At 40.1% G+C, this 16,382-nt stretch overlaps 1 protein-coding gene across 4 annotated transcripts in view; it reads left to right on the top strand.

Annotated features, from left to right (window-relative positions):
* The window catches only part of LOC133652257 (transforming acidic coiled-coil-containing protein 1-like), a 69,450-nt gene that overhangs the window by 1,075 nt on the left and 51,993 nt on the right, over positions 1 to 16,382 (top strand). For 2 of the 4 annotated variants that reach the window (XM_062050802.1, XM_062050806.1), the window contains exon 2: positions 3,731 to 3,863. In XM_062050802.1, coding sequence (XP_061906786.1) covers positions 3,731 to 3,863 — 133 coding nt within the window. Of the gene's footprint in view, positions 1 to 3,730; positions 3,868 to 10,375; positions 10,565 to 16,382 lie in introns of those variants that run through there. The other 2 variants (XM_062050803.1, XM_062050805.1) reach the window with 2 other exon arrangements.

The raw sequence follows: 16,382 nt of genomic DNA, 5'->3' as shown, positions 1-16,382 counted from the left end.
TATATATATATATATATATACAGGCCCGGCCCTAACCAATCTGGCGCCCTAGGCAAGATTTTAGGTGGCGCCCCCCCACATCGGCAGTGAAGTGTATATACTCACAAGAAACCGAATAGCTTTGTCTTTGACCTTTTTTTTACTTAAAGAAAGCAAATTAACAATCAGAATAGTTATTAAAAAAAATAAATGAATACAAAAAATAAAAAATGAATATATGAAATACAATATTTTTTACATACATAAACACAAAATAAAACGTGTCAACAAGTTGCATAAAATAAATTAAAAATACAATATAAATAAGGCACTGCACAAAACAAGATATCAAACCAGTATGACTTTAACAACTATATTACAAAAAAAGGGGATCCTACAGAGTTCTCTATTTGTGCTTTTTAATATTGCATTAACTAGAATGACTTACAAATTACTGTACACCAGGGAGTACTGTAATTACCTAACGTTACATTATTATTTTCCATAACAATTTAGCCCCCTCCACAATATTAACCCGACGTTAAAACAGAACTAGCTATTTATTGATTAGCAATTGCCGAATCATGTAACATTAGCTTAATGCTAAAAAGCCAGGTTACTATCACATTCTGTAACAGACAAATAATTTCATGTAGGCTAACGTTACCTACCTGCTACCTCTGTCTTTTTCTCGTTTCTCCCCTTCTTTTCTCCCCTGGGCACCTGACAGTTTTGGCCGTTTTGACATCTTGTGTTGATTTTTTTTATGTGGTGACGTCCAAAAAGAGTCATGATACGGGAAGGGAGGGGGCGCACCGTGCCGGGGGAGGGGGGGTGTAATGTTGTAACAAATAATATTTCTATTAAATAGGCTTTACTTTGCATTTTAATTAACGTGGGATTATTTTATGTATTTAGAAATAATAGTACCGACTTTTTTTTATTTTTTTTTTATATATATATATATATTTAGATATGTATATATCTTAGGGACCATGAATTGAATAACAAGTTGAAAAACTTATTCGGGTGTTACCATTTAGTGGTCAATTGTACGGAATATGTACTGTACTTTGCAATCTACTAATAAAAGTTTCAATCAATCAATCAAACCTATAGACCAGGGGTCCCCAAACTTTTTGACTCGGGGGCCGCATTGGGTTAAAACAATTTGGCCGGGGGCCGGGCTGTGTGTATGTATATATATATACTATATATATATATATATATAGCGCACTTTCCGCGCGCGCGATGATGTCACGTTATCGATGAGAAAATGCATTTTTAGACAATATGATTTGCCTGAGCGGCTAGGAGACACCGTGAGTAGCAAGCGGTACAAAGTGGATAAGAAAAGACAGAACAAAATAATAATTTTTTATTTTATTTTTATTTTTATTTTTTTAATACTTGGGACTTCCCGCGGGCCTGATTTTTGATACTGGCGGGCTGGATCCGGCCCGCGAGCTGTAGTTTGGGGACCCTTGCTATAGACTGTATCTCTGTTGCTGCAGCAGCAGCAGAGAGTTTATTCTGTCTTGACATTTGTATTGATATTTTGTATTACATTCTTCCCTTAAATCAGGGGTGTCCAAAGTGAGGCCCAAGGGCCATTTGCGGCCCGCAGCTAATTGTTTACCGGCCCGCCACACATTCTGGAAATGCTATTGCAAAAATTTAAAAAAACATTTAATAAAAGGGGAATGAGGTGAAATCTAACTAGAAAAAGTTGCAATGTTGACACAAAGCTGCCATGCAGGCTTTTTTTTTTCTTTTGTCTATCTTTCTTTTTTTGCCATTGCTCAAAAAAAAAAAAAAAATCAATGTTATAATGAATTATTGACCTATTCAAGGCTCCAATTATTTCAAATATTTCACTGTAAAATGTTTTATGTGGGAAATATTGCATATATTGTGTGGTTGCCATACAAAAACATCAACATTTTATTTGACAAAAGAGCATAAGACAAACAAAATAATAGTTCAAACGTAAAATCGACAGATATATCTAAAGTTGAGCTCGTAACTTAAGTGTTGAAAGTAAAAAAAACAACTAATAAAAATGTAACACTTAATGAGTGGGGAACCTTTTGGATCCCAAATATATTTAATGGGATTTTATTTATCTTTTCACTGTGATTACTCAAAAATAATAATGAATTAAAATCAATGGTGTCCTGCATTATTTATCTTTTTAAGGCTCTAATTACTTCACATCAAACATTGCTTTCTGAATGTTTTGGGCAGTGGGGGAATGATGCATATTTCAGTTTTATTATAAAAAACTAAGTTGTCTCTGACAGAAAAGGCATAAAATCTTTTTGTTTTTTTAAACTTTATATCAACCTGAAGTTGATATACTGTAGAGATTTACTGTAAGCGTTAAATAAATAAATAATAATTTGACTTGTTTTTAACATTTTAATGACTTAGACCCTTTATGGTCCCCGGGAGCCCTAAAGGTAAAAAACAAGCAAAATCCATATATTTTGTTATGGTTTGAAAATGAAAAATATCAAGATGGCCCCCGCATGCTTTAATTTGTCTGTGTGCGGCCCTCAGTGGAAAAAGTTTGGACACCCCTGCCTTAAATGATAATGTTTACAGTGATTGTTTAATAAGTATTTTTTATGTATGTCGCTTCGGATAAAAGCGTCTCCCAAATACTTAAACATAAACATATATAAACACCTGAAAGTCTGTATATTAGCTAAAACCACCAATCTGTTTCACTGGATTCAGAATAAAACGAAATTCTGTCTTACCCAACAATGTTAGTATTTGAATATTGTTACTTGAAGACTTATTCCTGGTTACAATTACAATTATACTGTTAAGAAAGTATTGTCTTATACTTTGCCTAAAATGAGAATGCATCATAATCAGTGGCGGCTGGTGAATTTTGTTTACAACCAATAGTACGTTAATGTTAAATCTAACTTGTGAAAAGTAATCCCCCGATTCCTATTTTCAACAGTCTGCTCATTTGAGCAGGAAAACGCTGAACACCAATCCGGCATCTTTGTTTTCTACCTGTCAACTGTCAGTTTAGGCTGCTCGCCGGCGCCTCATCACCACTTCAAGATGGCAGCCGAATTTCTCGCGTCACAGCAGCCAATGCTGCGTCTACTTATAAGATGTCTATGGATAATAACAGTATATAACAATGGTTGAGTAGAAATAAAATCGTTTGAGTACACAGTTGATGTCCGTGCGTCCTTGGACATAGCACATATCAAATGTATTATGATAGTATAATTTTGATTGTAGAACTTTATTACTTTTAAGAACATTTATGGGAGGATTTTAGACAATTTCTCTTTCAAGTATATTGTGATTTTGTTTGTAATATGTAGTTTCCCCTCAGAAATGAGATATGAAGTAATAACAAACCCTAAACCAGGACCCCAAAATGAATGATAACAGAAAACCAATTACACTTACAAATTCAGACTAATCATATAAAACATGATCTTATTTCCACTTGCTTGCACACATCTGTCCAAACTAATGATGGTTCTTTCTGTGTGCAAGAAATGTATACTACAGCATCGGAATATATAATACGATACATAAATAAGTGTAATTTAAACATTGATATTTTGTATTAGTGTCCATTTGTAACTTTTGTACCAAACTTTGCAACATGATAACGTGATGTCATAGTAACAATGAAAAAGAGTGACGATTTTAAACTCTCCCAAATTTACCAACTCACACAATGGGGGTTGCCTCTTGCTGCTCTGCACAGCTGCACACTGCTTTACGTATGGACGGAAGAGGAAGGAAGGAAGTGACAAAAGTGGCAAACTTCAACACCTTGTTGCCATGGACAACCCAGAGGAAGCCATGTGCACAAAATCCAGCCTTGCATCATCCTCTCTGTAGGTAGGAGAATCATCATAATTCATCTGTTTCACTGCTATTTGACTAAATATACTTCATGTACTGCCAGAACAAGCCTTGCACATATACTGTAGTCACTGTAAAATATGTCAAGTAGCAATTTATAGCAGGTTAACTGAAATGAAGATAAAAAATATAATTTGGCTTGATGCTGTTTCATTTATTTATCAGTGATTTAAAGGCCTACGGAAACCCACTACTACCGACCACGCAGTCTGATAGTTTATATATCAATGATGAAATCTTAACATTGCAACACATGCCAATACGGCCGGGTTAACTTATAAAGTGCAATTTTAAATTTCCCGCTAAACTTCCGGTTGAAAACGCCTTTGGATGATGACGTATGCGTGTGACGTAGCCAGTGAAACAGGAGTATCGGTAGCCCATTGAAGCCAATACAAAAAGCTCTGTTTTCATTTCATAATTCCACAATATTCTGGACATCTGTGTTGGTGAATCTTTTGCAACTTGTTTAATGAACAATGGAGATTGCAAAGAAGAAAGTTGTAGGTGGGATCGGTATATTAGCGGCTGGCTGTAGCAACACAACAACAAGGACTTACTTGGATAGCAGACGCACCAGCCGATGCTAGCCGCCAACCGCATCTGTGTTGGGGTGAAGTCCTTCGTCGCGCCGTCGATCGCTGGAACGCAGGTGAGCACGGGTGTTGATGAGCAGATGAGGGCTGGCTGGCGTAGGTGGAGCGCTAATGTTTTTATCATAGCTCTGTGAGGTCTGGTTGCTAAGTTGCTAAGTTAGCCTTAGCGTCATTAGCAACAGCATTGTTAAGCTTTGCCAGGCTGAGAAATATTAACCGTGTAGTTACATGTACATGGTTTAATAGTATTGTTGATCTTCTGTCTATCCTTCCAGTCAGGGATTTATTTATTTTGTTTCTATCTGCATTTGAGACAGATGCTATCACGTTAGCTCAGTAGTTAAAGAGCTTCGTCGATGTATTGTCGTGGAGATAAAAGTCACTGTGAATGTCCATTTCGCGTTCTCGACTCTCATTTTCAAGAGGATATAGTATCCGAGGTGGTTTAAAATACAAATCCGTGATCCACAATAGAAAAAGGAGAGAGTGTGGAATCCAATGAGCCAGCTTGTACCTAAGTTACGGTCAGAGCGAAAAAAGATATGTCTTTCACGGCATTCTAGTCCGTCACTCTAACGTCCTCATCCACGAATCTTTCATCCTCGCTCAAATTAATGGGGTAATCGTCGCTTTCTCGGTCCGAATAGCTCTAGCTGCGTTGAAAACAATAGGAAAATATGAGGAAGTGAACAACTGACAACGTCACGCTACTTCCGGTAGGGGCAAGGCTTTTTTTTATCAGAGACCAAAAGTTGCGAACTTTATCGTCGTTGTTCTATACTAAATCCTTTCAGCAAAAATATGGCAATATCGCAAAATGATCAAGTATGACACATAGAATGGATCTGCTATCCCCGTTTAAATAAATAAAAATCATTTCAGTAGGCCTTTAATGTCACTTTGAAAAGTGCATTACAAGAGAGATAATGGTAATGTTACAATTATCAACAAATAAAGCAAGCATGCCTGTTAGAAAGCTCTCAACATTAAGGCTCAACTTTTTAAAATGTGCTAGCTCAATGCTAATGTGCATTGGAGCTTTAGCATTAGCAATTTTACATGGCGATTTCAACACCTCCAAATTTGGTAAACAAAACTAAAACTAAGATACATGTTTCCATGAAAGGCCAACTGAAACCCACTACTACCGACCACGCAGTCTGATAGTTTATAGATCAATGATGAAATCTTAACATTGCAACACATGCCAATACGGCCGGGTTAACTTATAAATTGCAATTTTAAATTTCCCGCCACACTTCCAGTTGAAAACGTCTAGATATGATGACGTATGCGCATGACGGAATCAGTTGATGCGGAAGTATTGGTACCCCATTGAATCCAATACAAAAAAGATCTGTTTTCATTTCAAAATTCCTCAGTATTCTGGACATGTGTGTTGGTGAATCTTTTGCAATTTGTTTAATGAACAACGGAGACTGCAAAGAAGAAAGTTGTAGGTGGGATCGGTGTATTAGCGGCGGACTACAGCAACACAACCAGGAAGACAGAGATGGATAGCAGACGCGTTAGCCGCCGAACTCACCTTAACTTCCTCCGTCTCACCGACCGCATCTGTGATCGGGTGAAGTCCTTCGTCGCACCGTCGATCGCTGGAACGCAGGTGAGCACGGGTGTTGATGAGCAGATGAGGGCTGGCTGGCGTAGATGGATAGCTAATGTTTTTAGCATAGCTCTGTGATGTCCGGTTGCTAAGTTAGCTTCAATGGCGTCGTTCGCAACAGCATTGTTAACCTTCGCCAGGCTGGAAAGCATTAACCGTGTATTTACATGTCCCTGGTTTAATAGTATTGTTGATCTTCTGTCTATCCTTCCAGTCAGGGATTTATTTATTTTGTTTCTATATGCAGTTAAGCACGATGCTATCACGTTAGCTCCGTAGCTAAAGTGTTTCGTCGATGTATTGTCGTGGAGATAAAAGTCACTGTGAATGTCCATTTCGCGTTCTCGACTCTCATTTTCAAGAGGATATAGTATCCGAGGTGGTTTAACATACAAATCCGTGATCCACAATAGAAAAAGGAGAGAGTGTGGAATCCAATGAGCCAGCTTGTACCTAAGTTACGGTCAGAGCGAAAAAAGATATGTCTTGCACTGCATTCTAGTACTTCACTCGAACGTTCCTCACCCACGAATCTTTCATCCTCGCTCAAATTAATGGGGGTAATCGTCGCTTTCTCGGTCTGAATCGCTCTAGCTGCGTTGAAAACAATAGGAAAATGTGAGGAGCCTTTCAATTGACTACGTCACGCTACTTCCGGTAGGGGCAAGGCTTTTTTTTTTATCAGATACCAAAAGTTGCGATCTTTATCGTCGTTCTCTACTAAATCCTTTCAGCAAAAATATGGCAATATCGCGAAATGATTAAGTATGACACATAGAATGGATCTGCTATCCCCGTTTAAATAAAAAAAATCATTTCAGTAGGCCTTTAAGCAGCTGGAGTGTAACAAATACCATACAAACAGTATAAACATTATGTAGGGCTCAACAAAAGACAAGACTAAACACATTCAACTTAATGGCAAGACACTGAGGACAAACTGAAATGAATGTTTACTTGCTATATTTTAGTATACCCACCCCAAAAACATAAATTATATTATGTTTTGTTGGCTCTATTTAAAGACAGTGCAGCATGCATTGCAGTGCAAAACTGATCTCTGTGTATTGTCTGTAAATAGCTCCTTAGTCTATACACTACTGTCATCTATTGTCTGGAATTACAACTGCATGCAAAGTCTACTATATAATACTTGCAAGTGAGACTCAGAAGTGAAAGAAAACAAGATAATTCAACTGGAAAGCATAGTTATCAACAGCTCACTGTTCAATGTTAAATTTTAAAAAAAATGGTCGTATACATATATCACTTTTGACGCTATGACGCCATCAGCAAGCAAGTCATCGTGACATCTACACAACTGTAAATTGGCCGAAACGTATATTACTTTTACTCCTGTTGCCATATGAACTGCTGGTGTGCGTAAGTTTACACGCCTTTGCTGTGCTAATTTGGTGATTAAAATTACACATTTTCTGAAACGTGGTTGTTGCTCTGGCAAAATATTGATGTCACAGTTACAGAGAAGGCATTGCAAACAATGCTATTAAACAATATCTTCAACTCTTTTATGTGACAACTCGGTGACTCTACAGCAAGGGTGTCCAAACTGCTGCCAGGAGGTCATTTTCGGCGTGCAGCTTGTTTTTTTATTGGCCTGGGACACATTCTGCAAACAAAATAAACACATCTCAGATGAGAACGTTAAAAAAACCCAAATAAAAATAATGCAATCAGCCTAAATCCTGCCGATATGAATGAAATAAATAAATAAATAAACTGAACTGAACTGAAAATGGGAGCTAACCAAATAGCTGACGATTTGTGCGTTTTACTGTATATGGTCTTTGTTGATTTCTATGCGTTCTGTGATGATAAACGTGTACAACTTTCTTGCAAGATATGTTTTTTGTGTTTTAGTAAAGCCTTCAAAAAGGTTTTAGTTGGTGGAATAATAGTATCAGTAAATAATAAAACAACTAATATCTTAAGCGGGTTAGATTAGATATGACACTAATTTGCTTTGTTACCTATATTTTTTGCTAAGATATAGTTCAGCATATATTGATTGACCTACATTGTATTGTTTTTATAAACTAACTGCAATAATTGTTCATCAACTTTTGGCAGGTTTTTATTATTTTTTTTTTTAGATTTGCATTTGTTTTATTTTGAAAGGTTTTAAACAGCGCTGAATAGGTTTGCACACAATTGTGTTGTAATTTCTACCATGAATATCAAGATTCCGATTCTTTTAGTTTCATTAATGATAGACAAACTTAATGATGCTGAAATACATAAACATTTTTTAAATGCCTGAAAGATATTTATTGACATTGACATGTGGACCAAAAAATGACATTCTTGTCTATATTGTGCATCATTCCTGGCCATAAACTCAAGCTCATACCTTCCAGGTAGCCAAAATAAAGGTGCTTTCAAGGACGTTTTGGGGAATTTTGCCCATCATTCACAATCCTTAAGAACACATGTCTTTCTCTTTTCTGTACGTTCTAAATATTGAAAAACTGCTACTATGAGACTACTAACAATGCAGGTTATAGGGAGTCATCTATTTCGCTTTTAAATCCTTCTTAAAGAAAACATTAAAAAAAACGCCAAAACGCTCCATTTACATGCCGTGACCTGCATATTTCTTTACTAAGCTATAGTGACATTTTTTATTGTAAGAGCTAACGCCGAGGAACTACTTTTAATAACACAGCCCCTTGCTAACTGCTAGCTACTGCTGCTGTGACTGAATCACCTATGAGTTTTTAAAAGATAATGCTAGGTTATAAATCATGCCTCACCCAAGTTGATCAACCTTAAATTCAATTCATACCCCAAAACATCGCTAGTAAGATGCAAGACGCTGCTTGTTCCATCCCAGCATTTTTTTGTCTGAGGAGTGAGGATTATGATGCAATTATCATCAACAGGGAGCACAAGTCTTGTGCTAAAAGATACAACCATCCCAATGAGAGTATACATTGTAAATCACTGTTTTATTATGTTCATATTTTGTATTTCTTGTTTAGCACTACGTGATGGTTTAGTGTTTCACTATAGAATGATCTGCTTAGCACACAGCTTCTAAAAATCGTAGCTCATCCTCCGTATATTCATTTTAGAAAATATAATGTTCTGGCTAGGGTTGTTAACAATAAACCGATGCGACTGGGTATTCGGTTTGACAAGTGAGTGATTTGGCTGCGTGGGTAGCAGCCAAATCAACTGTTAATCAGTTGTGAATCTTTAGATTAATCAAGTGTAGAAAACATTGACCGGTTATCGCGTGAAAATAATAATTATTGGCGTTTTTTGTCTTTAAAACAACGCGACAACCTGGGCTGTCCGCGAAAACACTCACGTGCTTGATATGTTAGCTGATGTAACTGAAGATGAGAATGGATGTAGATACATAGACAGGTGTTGCGCGAGACTAGCAGTCAGTTGACAGTTCATTCTTAAAACAATGCGAGAGCCAGGGCTGCCCGGTAGATAATTACCCCGGATTTGCACGAGATACGTAATGACTGCTTAACAGCAACACCGCAAACCGTCTCCGTGCTTCACCATCTATCACTACTGACCGGCGAGCATCTGTGACGGCACTGACTTGACTCGTGAAAAAGACGACAGTTTTCTATATAAAACATTGCTGGAGGAGATTTCTGAATGTTTTCTATAGTGCTTTATCGGCGGAATAGATCATAAACCCATTACCTGCATTGTTAGCCGCCTCTTTCAAGCAGTTTTTCACTATTTAGAATACAGACAAGAGCAAGATGTGTGTTCTTGTCTCACATACTGTGGGAACTGTGAATGATAGGCAAACATTCTAAAAAAGTAGAGTCTTATCTTTTATACATTATATTTTAGTCGATTAAAATTAAATCAATTTAGATTACTAAAGTTTGACATATCGAAATAAATTTTTGTCAAAAGACGAAATTAAAACTACATTTTAAAAGTGCTGTAAAAATTAACACTGGTCTCTGGAGTGTGTTATGTAGTTCCTGCAGGTAATGAGTAGGTGGCACAACAACAAGGGAGGCCAATGTCCCCCTGTGGGTCTCAAATGCAGCTGTTTTACAAAGAAAGAGTTCTCTGTATAGAACAATGCCCCCCATGACACTCCATCCCCATGTACCCCTCCTTTTATGCACTCAGCCTCCCTGCCTTTCTTCCAAGTGACTTTAATCTGCCTGAGAGAAAGAGAGAGAGAGCGAAAGAGAGAGAATGGGGATAATGAAGAGGCGGGACTGTCACTAGTGTTTATGTGGGCTCAGTGTAGAATGTTTCGGCGTGGCGAAGTGAACTGACATGACTAATATCTCATGGAGTTCTGATATTTTGAAGGACAGGTTAAGTGAGGGAACGTGCAATTTTGAGGAAGCATACCTGACCTGGGCACAGCCTTGGTTGATGCCATGGGAGGCTCCCTCAGCCAACACAGGAAGGGCTCCCCTCGCAAGAAGAGCAGCATGTAAGTTCCTCCGTTTGTCTTGTTGTTGCGGAGCTTGATGATAATGCACATTCAGGAATAGCTGAGTCATGGGAGGAAGCCGATCTTGTTGATACGGCAGGAGTGGGAGATGAACAGCTTTTTACTGGTTGTTTGTAGCTCGTCACAAGCCTTGAGCTGACTGTCATGCTTTTTGCATAAACACACATTGTGATTTCCTCTCTTTGCTCTGACTGGAGTATTTTTAGGAGCGGCATTTGTTATATAAATAAAAAAAGCGCTGCCGGGAGTGATAAATTATGCAGCCCTCACCCTCATTTCTGACTTTTAATCATAGAATTGCTGTTCTATTTTTGTGTACAAGAATGGAACATTATTGTGCCTTTAAATCAGGCAGGCAGGGACGAGTGATGTGTTCACGCATCAATGCACCACCCTTCTATACCCCGCTCTCTTTATTTATCACTAATCCTTTACAAAATAGAACGAGTACTTTGCCCCCCCCCCCTTCCGACCCCACTACTAATCCAAGTCATGTATTTTATGTCCATTTTTAAAGATATGATATTCACTCTTCTGTGACATGTATACATTATTAATGCATAGCTTTAGTCGCATTATGGATTATCGTTTCATTCAATCCCTGGGATCAGTCATGGAGAAGAAGGAGTCACATGCAGGATAAAAAAACAGAAAGCTGTACTCCAGGATGCCTGCATCTGGTCTAATTTTAGTTGATGTTATGCTAACTTGGATTCATATTTTGATCCACAAAAGCCACACACACACAATGTCCAATATCTTTACCAGGGATTTTCCACTAAATTGTTTGTGTGGCTGCATCTTATTAGTCTTATTTTGTATATTCTAGATAACCAGCATTCTCTACAGTAGACATTTGATTTTGGTCTATTTATTCCGTCAAAGTTATAGCTTTTTGCTGTTTTTAAGCACTTTCTGCAAAAAACTATTCAAAGATGGCAGCACTCTAGTGTTAAGAATCTGCTGCAAAAATGTAAGTCTCTCGCAAATTTTTTCCACACCGGTTGAATAGCCCAAATGATGGGTGAGCTCCTAAAATTTTACCTTGAGGAACACCACCAGAATAACTAAAGAGGTTGAAATTTGACTAGTGTCTGCATCTGAAGTAAACAAGCTACAGCAAGACCCTAGTTACTGTACATAAATCACATTTAAGGTTAAATGAGGTTAAAATGTCAATGCAAAAATCCACCAATGTTTTTACAGTAGTCCAAGTTCCTCTATACAACAGGAGCACTCTTGTGTTCTTAGGCTTTGCTACAAAAAGGTTTGTCTCCCTAGTCTTGAGCTGAATTTGGATTCGGCCGCAGGGCCACCAGTTGAATAACCCTGCTGTAGACCTTCATTTCGAAGGAAAGTGGCCTGGATTTGGTTAGAGAGCTGTCCTAGGTGGCCCGTAAATGTTCCGTTCAGAGAAATGTGCGTGATGAATGCATGAAGACAATGCTTTATGAATGCATATCAAGAAACTGAGTATATTGGCTGGAATAAATGTAAAACTCACCTTTGGCTTAAGGCTGCATATCTTTGTAAAGACTGTAATTACTTATCCTGCTTTAGTGTGTTACTTCTTCTTTGTGCATGCATGTGTGCACAATGCACATGTGCTATTGTCTGGGAGTTGTGTGCTCTGGTGTTCCTGTTGTAGTCGCGAACAAAAGCTCAGTTGGTGTCTTTCTGTATTACCTCTCCTTCACATTTGGTGTCAACTTTCCATGGTTACAGTATTACCCAGCGTAGATGGAGGGAATCAAAACTACATTTAAAGTTTTTATGTGTGTTTTCAAGGAGGACTCTTGTGGACCAACGCCTTAGTTTGTTATTAACTGACTCTGGAAGTGATTTGCCTGTTTACAAAATAGTCAGCAATTTACATTTAATATTTATGAACCATTTTCTCCACACATTTACAGTAATACTTTACTCTCAATGAAGAGAAATCAGCACAATCAAACGATGATGTATTATTTACTTCTACTTTTTTGTATTCCTAAAATGTTGGTATACTCTATGGACACTAGATGGCAGCATATTTCAAATTATCATACCTAAGTAAATAGTTTAATTCAGTGTGATGAAAGTATAATACAAATATGTGTATTGCTAGAATATTTAAATATAATTGGTATTCTAAAAGTAAAAAAATCCGAAATGAGTCTGCAAAAATACTTTATTTTGATCTGATGGCAAGAAGAAAATACTGTACTTATTTCCCTTGAGTAGGGCTGTAGAAGCACATACGTGTAGTGATTATATATTCAATAACAATGTGGAACAAATGAAAACATGTTTGTTGCCTCACATTTTAGACTTGATATTCAATATTAGTATATTACTGAATAAGAATATGTTCTTCATAGCAGGTTTAGATTTTGAGATAATGTCCTTATCAATAACTGCAGCTTTTATCAGCGCCTGTATTTCTGTTAGGTCAATCATTATACCACTGTACAAAGTAGTCTATAAAGGCATCATACATCATCATACATTGGGCATAAACCAATTTATTTTTCAAAAAGGCAATACTGTTTTATAGACATGTTTGTGTATATACTCTAACAGTTAGATATAACACACCTCAGTAAATATAGTCAAAGGAGAAAAATATGTATTTTTTAAGCAAAATTCACCCCCAAAAATCTAAATATATACGGCACCAAGTTTTATGTTCTCTAATAAATGTATTAAAAATAATCTTATCCATCTCATTAAGTGAATCATAACTGACTTCAACTATTTATGAAGAGAGTTGTTCTATTTACAATGAATTGATGTAAATTGTGTACAAATTAAGAACAGTGTCAGTAATTGCTATAAAGTGAAAAAGGGGGAGGATTAGATAGGTTATACTGTGGTGGATATACACACACAGGACACTTATTAATTATTACAGTTATAATTCACTGCGTTCTAGCCCATGTTTACTTGCATAGGTGCATAGGTGCTTTTACTTTGAAGTGTTGAGACACACCTCTGTGGTGCTGACGTAATTACCTGTGCGACAGTTTTTTTTGTTGTTCTCTCTGAAAATAAACGGAGTGTTACTTGGCTCTCCAAAGAGGAATAAATCTCCGTCGTTTCTCTGCCTACACTCCTACATTGGTGACCCCTTTTTACTCTTGGACGTTTCCAGAGTTTACTGAACATGTCTGCTACACTAAAGTTGCCCGACTTTTGGGAAGGGAACGCAATTGCGTGGTTCGCACAGGCGGAGGCTCAATTCGCCATCAAAGACATTACGGCGGACGAAACAAAGTTTTATCATGTGGTGGCGTCCCTTACAAGCTCGACTGCGGGGAGAGTGGTGAGTCTGCTAGAACGTCCTCCTGCACGCAACAAATACGCCGCTCTGAAGGCGCATCTACTGGAGACTTTTGGACTTTCTGAATCCGAACGTGCGCGCCAACTCCTCTCACTTCCCGGTCTCGGCGACAGTAAGCCTTCTGAGCTGATGGATCACATGCTGGCTCTGCTGGGAGACCATCAGCCGTGTTTTCTTTTCAAAGAACTATTCCTGCAGCAGCTTCCAGAACAGGTGCGTTTGGCACTTGCGAATTCATCTATTACTGATTTTCGCCAGTTGGCCAGGGAGGCGGACAAATTTTTCTCAGCTGGGAAGAAATGTTTTGCAGCCACGCCCCCTTCCACGTCTACTGCCACCAGTGATGACCATATGCACCAGCCATACTCCATCTCTGCCACCACTACTGTGCCCCGACGTGCAAAGCAGTCAGGAGGATTGTGTTTCTACCACGCCAAGTTTGGCAACAAAGCCAAGAAATGCCTTCCCCCCTGTACATTCAGTGCGTCGGGAAACGCACCGGCCGCCACCTATTAGCAGCCGTGGGTGACGGCCATACCAGCGGCTTGCTGTTTATTACTGACTCCCTCTCCGGTCGTCGCTTTCTTTGTGACACAGGTGCCCACATGAGTGCGCTGCCAGCATCAGCCACAGACATTCGCGCAGGGCCGTGTGGCCCCCCCCTTCTGGCCGCAAATGGCAGCACAATCCACACCTTTGGCACACGCACTGTGACAGTGAGTTTTGCTGGTCAGCGTTTTACCTGGGATTTTGTGTCAGCAAAGGTGTCCACTCCCCTGTTGGGTGCTGATTTCTTGTTTGCCAACAAGCTTCTAGTGGATGTGAGGAACCGCCGCCTCGTCCATGCTGAAACATTCGGCTCATTTCCCTGTGAACACAGTGACACTGCCCCGACGAAGCTGTCCAGTGCCCTCTCGCCCGCTGATGACTTTTCTCACCTCCTCAAGGAGTTCTCAGACATCACCGCACCTACCTTCTCCTCCGCCTCCGCCAAACATGGTGTGTTGCACTACATCTCCACCAATGGCCCGCCTGTGCACGCTAAAGCCCGGCGCCTTGACCCACACAAGCTCAGTATCGCAAGAGCTGAGTTCGACGCCATGGAACGCCTTGGCATCGTCCGCCGGTCGAACAGTCCCTGGGCCTCCCCCCTTCACCTGGTGCCAAAGCCCAATGGTGGTTGGCGCCCGTGCGGCGACTACCGACGCCTTAATGCTGTCACTACGCCGGACCGGTACCCTATTCCACACATCCATGACTTTTCTGCCCACCTGGCGGGTGCGTCTATTTTTTCTAAAGTGGACCTCGTCCGGGGCTATCACCAGGTACCAGTTCAGCCTCAGGACATTCCCAAAACAGCGGTGATTACCCCATTCGGGCTTTTTGAGTTTCTACGGATGCCATTCGGACTAAAAAATGCTGCCCAGACCTTTCAGCGATTGATGGACACGGTGCTGCGTGACTTGTCATTCGTTTTTGTCTACCTGGACGATATCCTAGTGGCCAGCACGTCTGAGGCAGAGCACCTATCACACCTGCGTCTTCTCTTCAGTCGTCTCCAGCAGCACGGCTTGATCATCAACCCAGCGAAATGCCAGTTTGGACTGTCTTCCATGGATTTCCTGGGCCACCACATCACTACAGCAGGGGCGATTCCTCTGCCGTCAAAGGTGGAGGCAGTGTTGGGGCTTCCGCAGCCTCACACTGTCAAGGCTCTACAAGAGTTCTGCGGCATGGTCAATTTTTACCACCGTTTTGTGCCTCGGGCTGCCGACCTTATGCGCCCCCTATACAGCGCTCTCAAGGGTAAAAAAACTTCTAAGCATGCCCTTTCTTGGTCCACGGACATGTTGGCAGCTTTCTCTGCTACAAAGGATGCACTCGCGGACGCAACTATGCTGGCTCACCCGGTGCCTGACGCCCCTGTTGCTCTGACCACGGACGCCTCAGACTATGCTGTTGGTGCTGTTCTCCAGCAGTTGGTCAATAGTGTTTGGCAACCTCTCGCTTTTTTCAGCCGCCAACTTAGGTCCAGTGAGCAGAAATATAGCACTTTTGACCGTGAACTCCTCGCCCTGTATTTAGCCATCCGTCATTTCCGTTTCCTGCTGGAAGCCCGTCCGTTCACTGCCTTTGTGGATCACAAGCCTTTGACCTTCGCCATGGCCAAGGTGTCGGAACCATGGTCTGCCAGGCAACAGCGCCACCTAGCTTTTATTTCTGAATTTACCACAGACATTAAACATGTGTCAGGAAAAGACAATCCCGTGGCTGACTGCCTCTCCCGTGTGGTCATTGGTGCTGTCCACCTTGGAATAGACTATGCCCGAATGGCTGTGGACCAAGTTTCGGACCCCGACATTCAGGCGTACAGAACAGCGGTCACTGGCCTCCAGTTGGCGGACGTCCCGTTCGGCGATGCCGGCACAACGCTGCTCTGCGACGTATCTCTGGACCTGCCCCGTCCTGTGGTGC

The sequence above is a fragment of the Entelurus aequoreus genome, linkage group LG06 (genome assembly GCF_033978785.1).
Source record: "Entelurus aequoreus isolate RoL-2023_Sb linkage group LG06, RoL_Eaeq_v1.1, whole genome shotgun sequence".
NCBI classification, from domain to species: Eukaryota; Metazoa; Chordata; class Actinopteri; order Syngnathiformes; family Syngnathidae; genus Entelurus; species Entelurus aequoreus.
The sequence above is the reverse complement of the archived record's forward strand: the minus strand, read 5'-3'. Positions and strand labels throughout refer to the sequence as shown.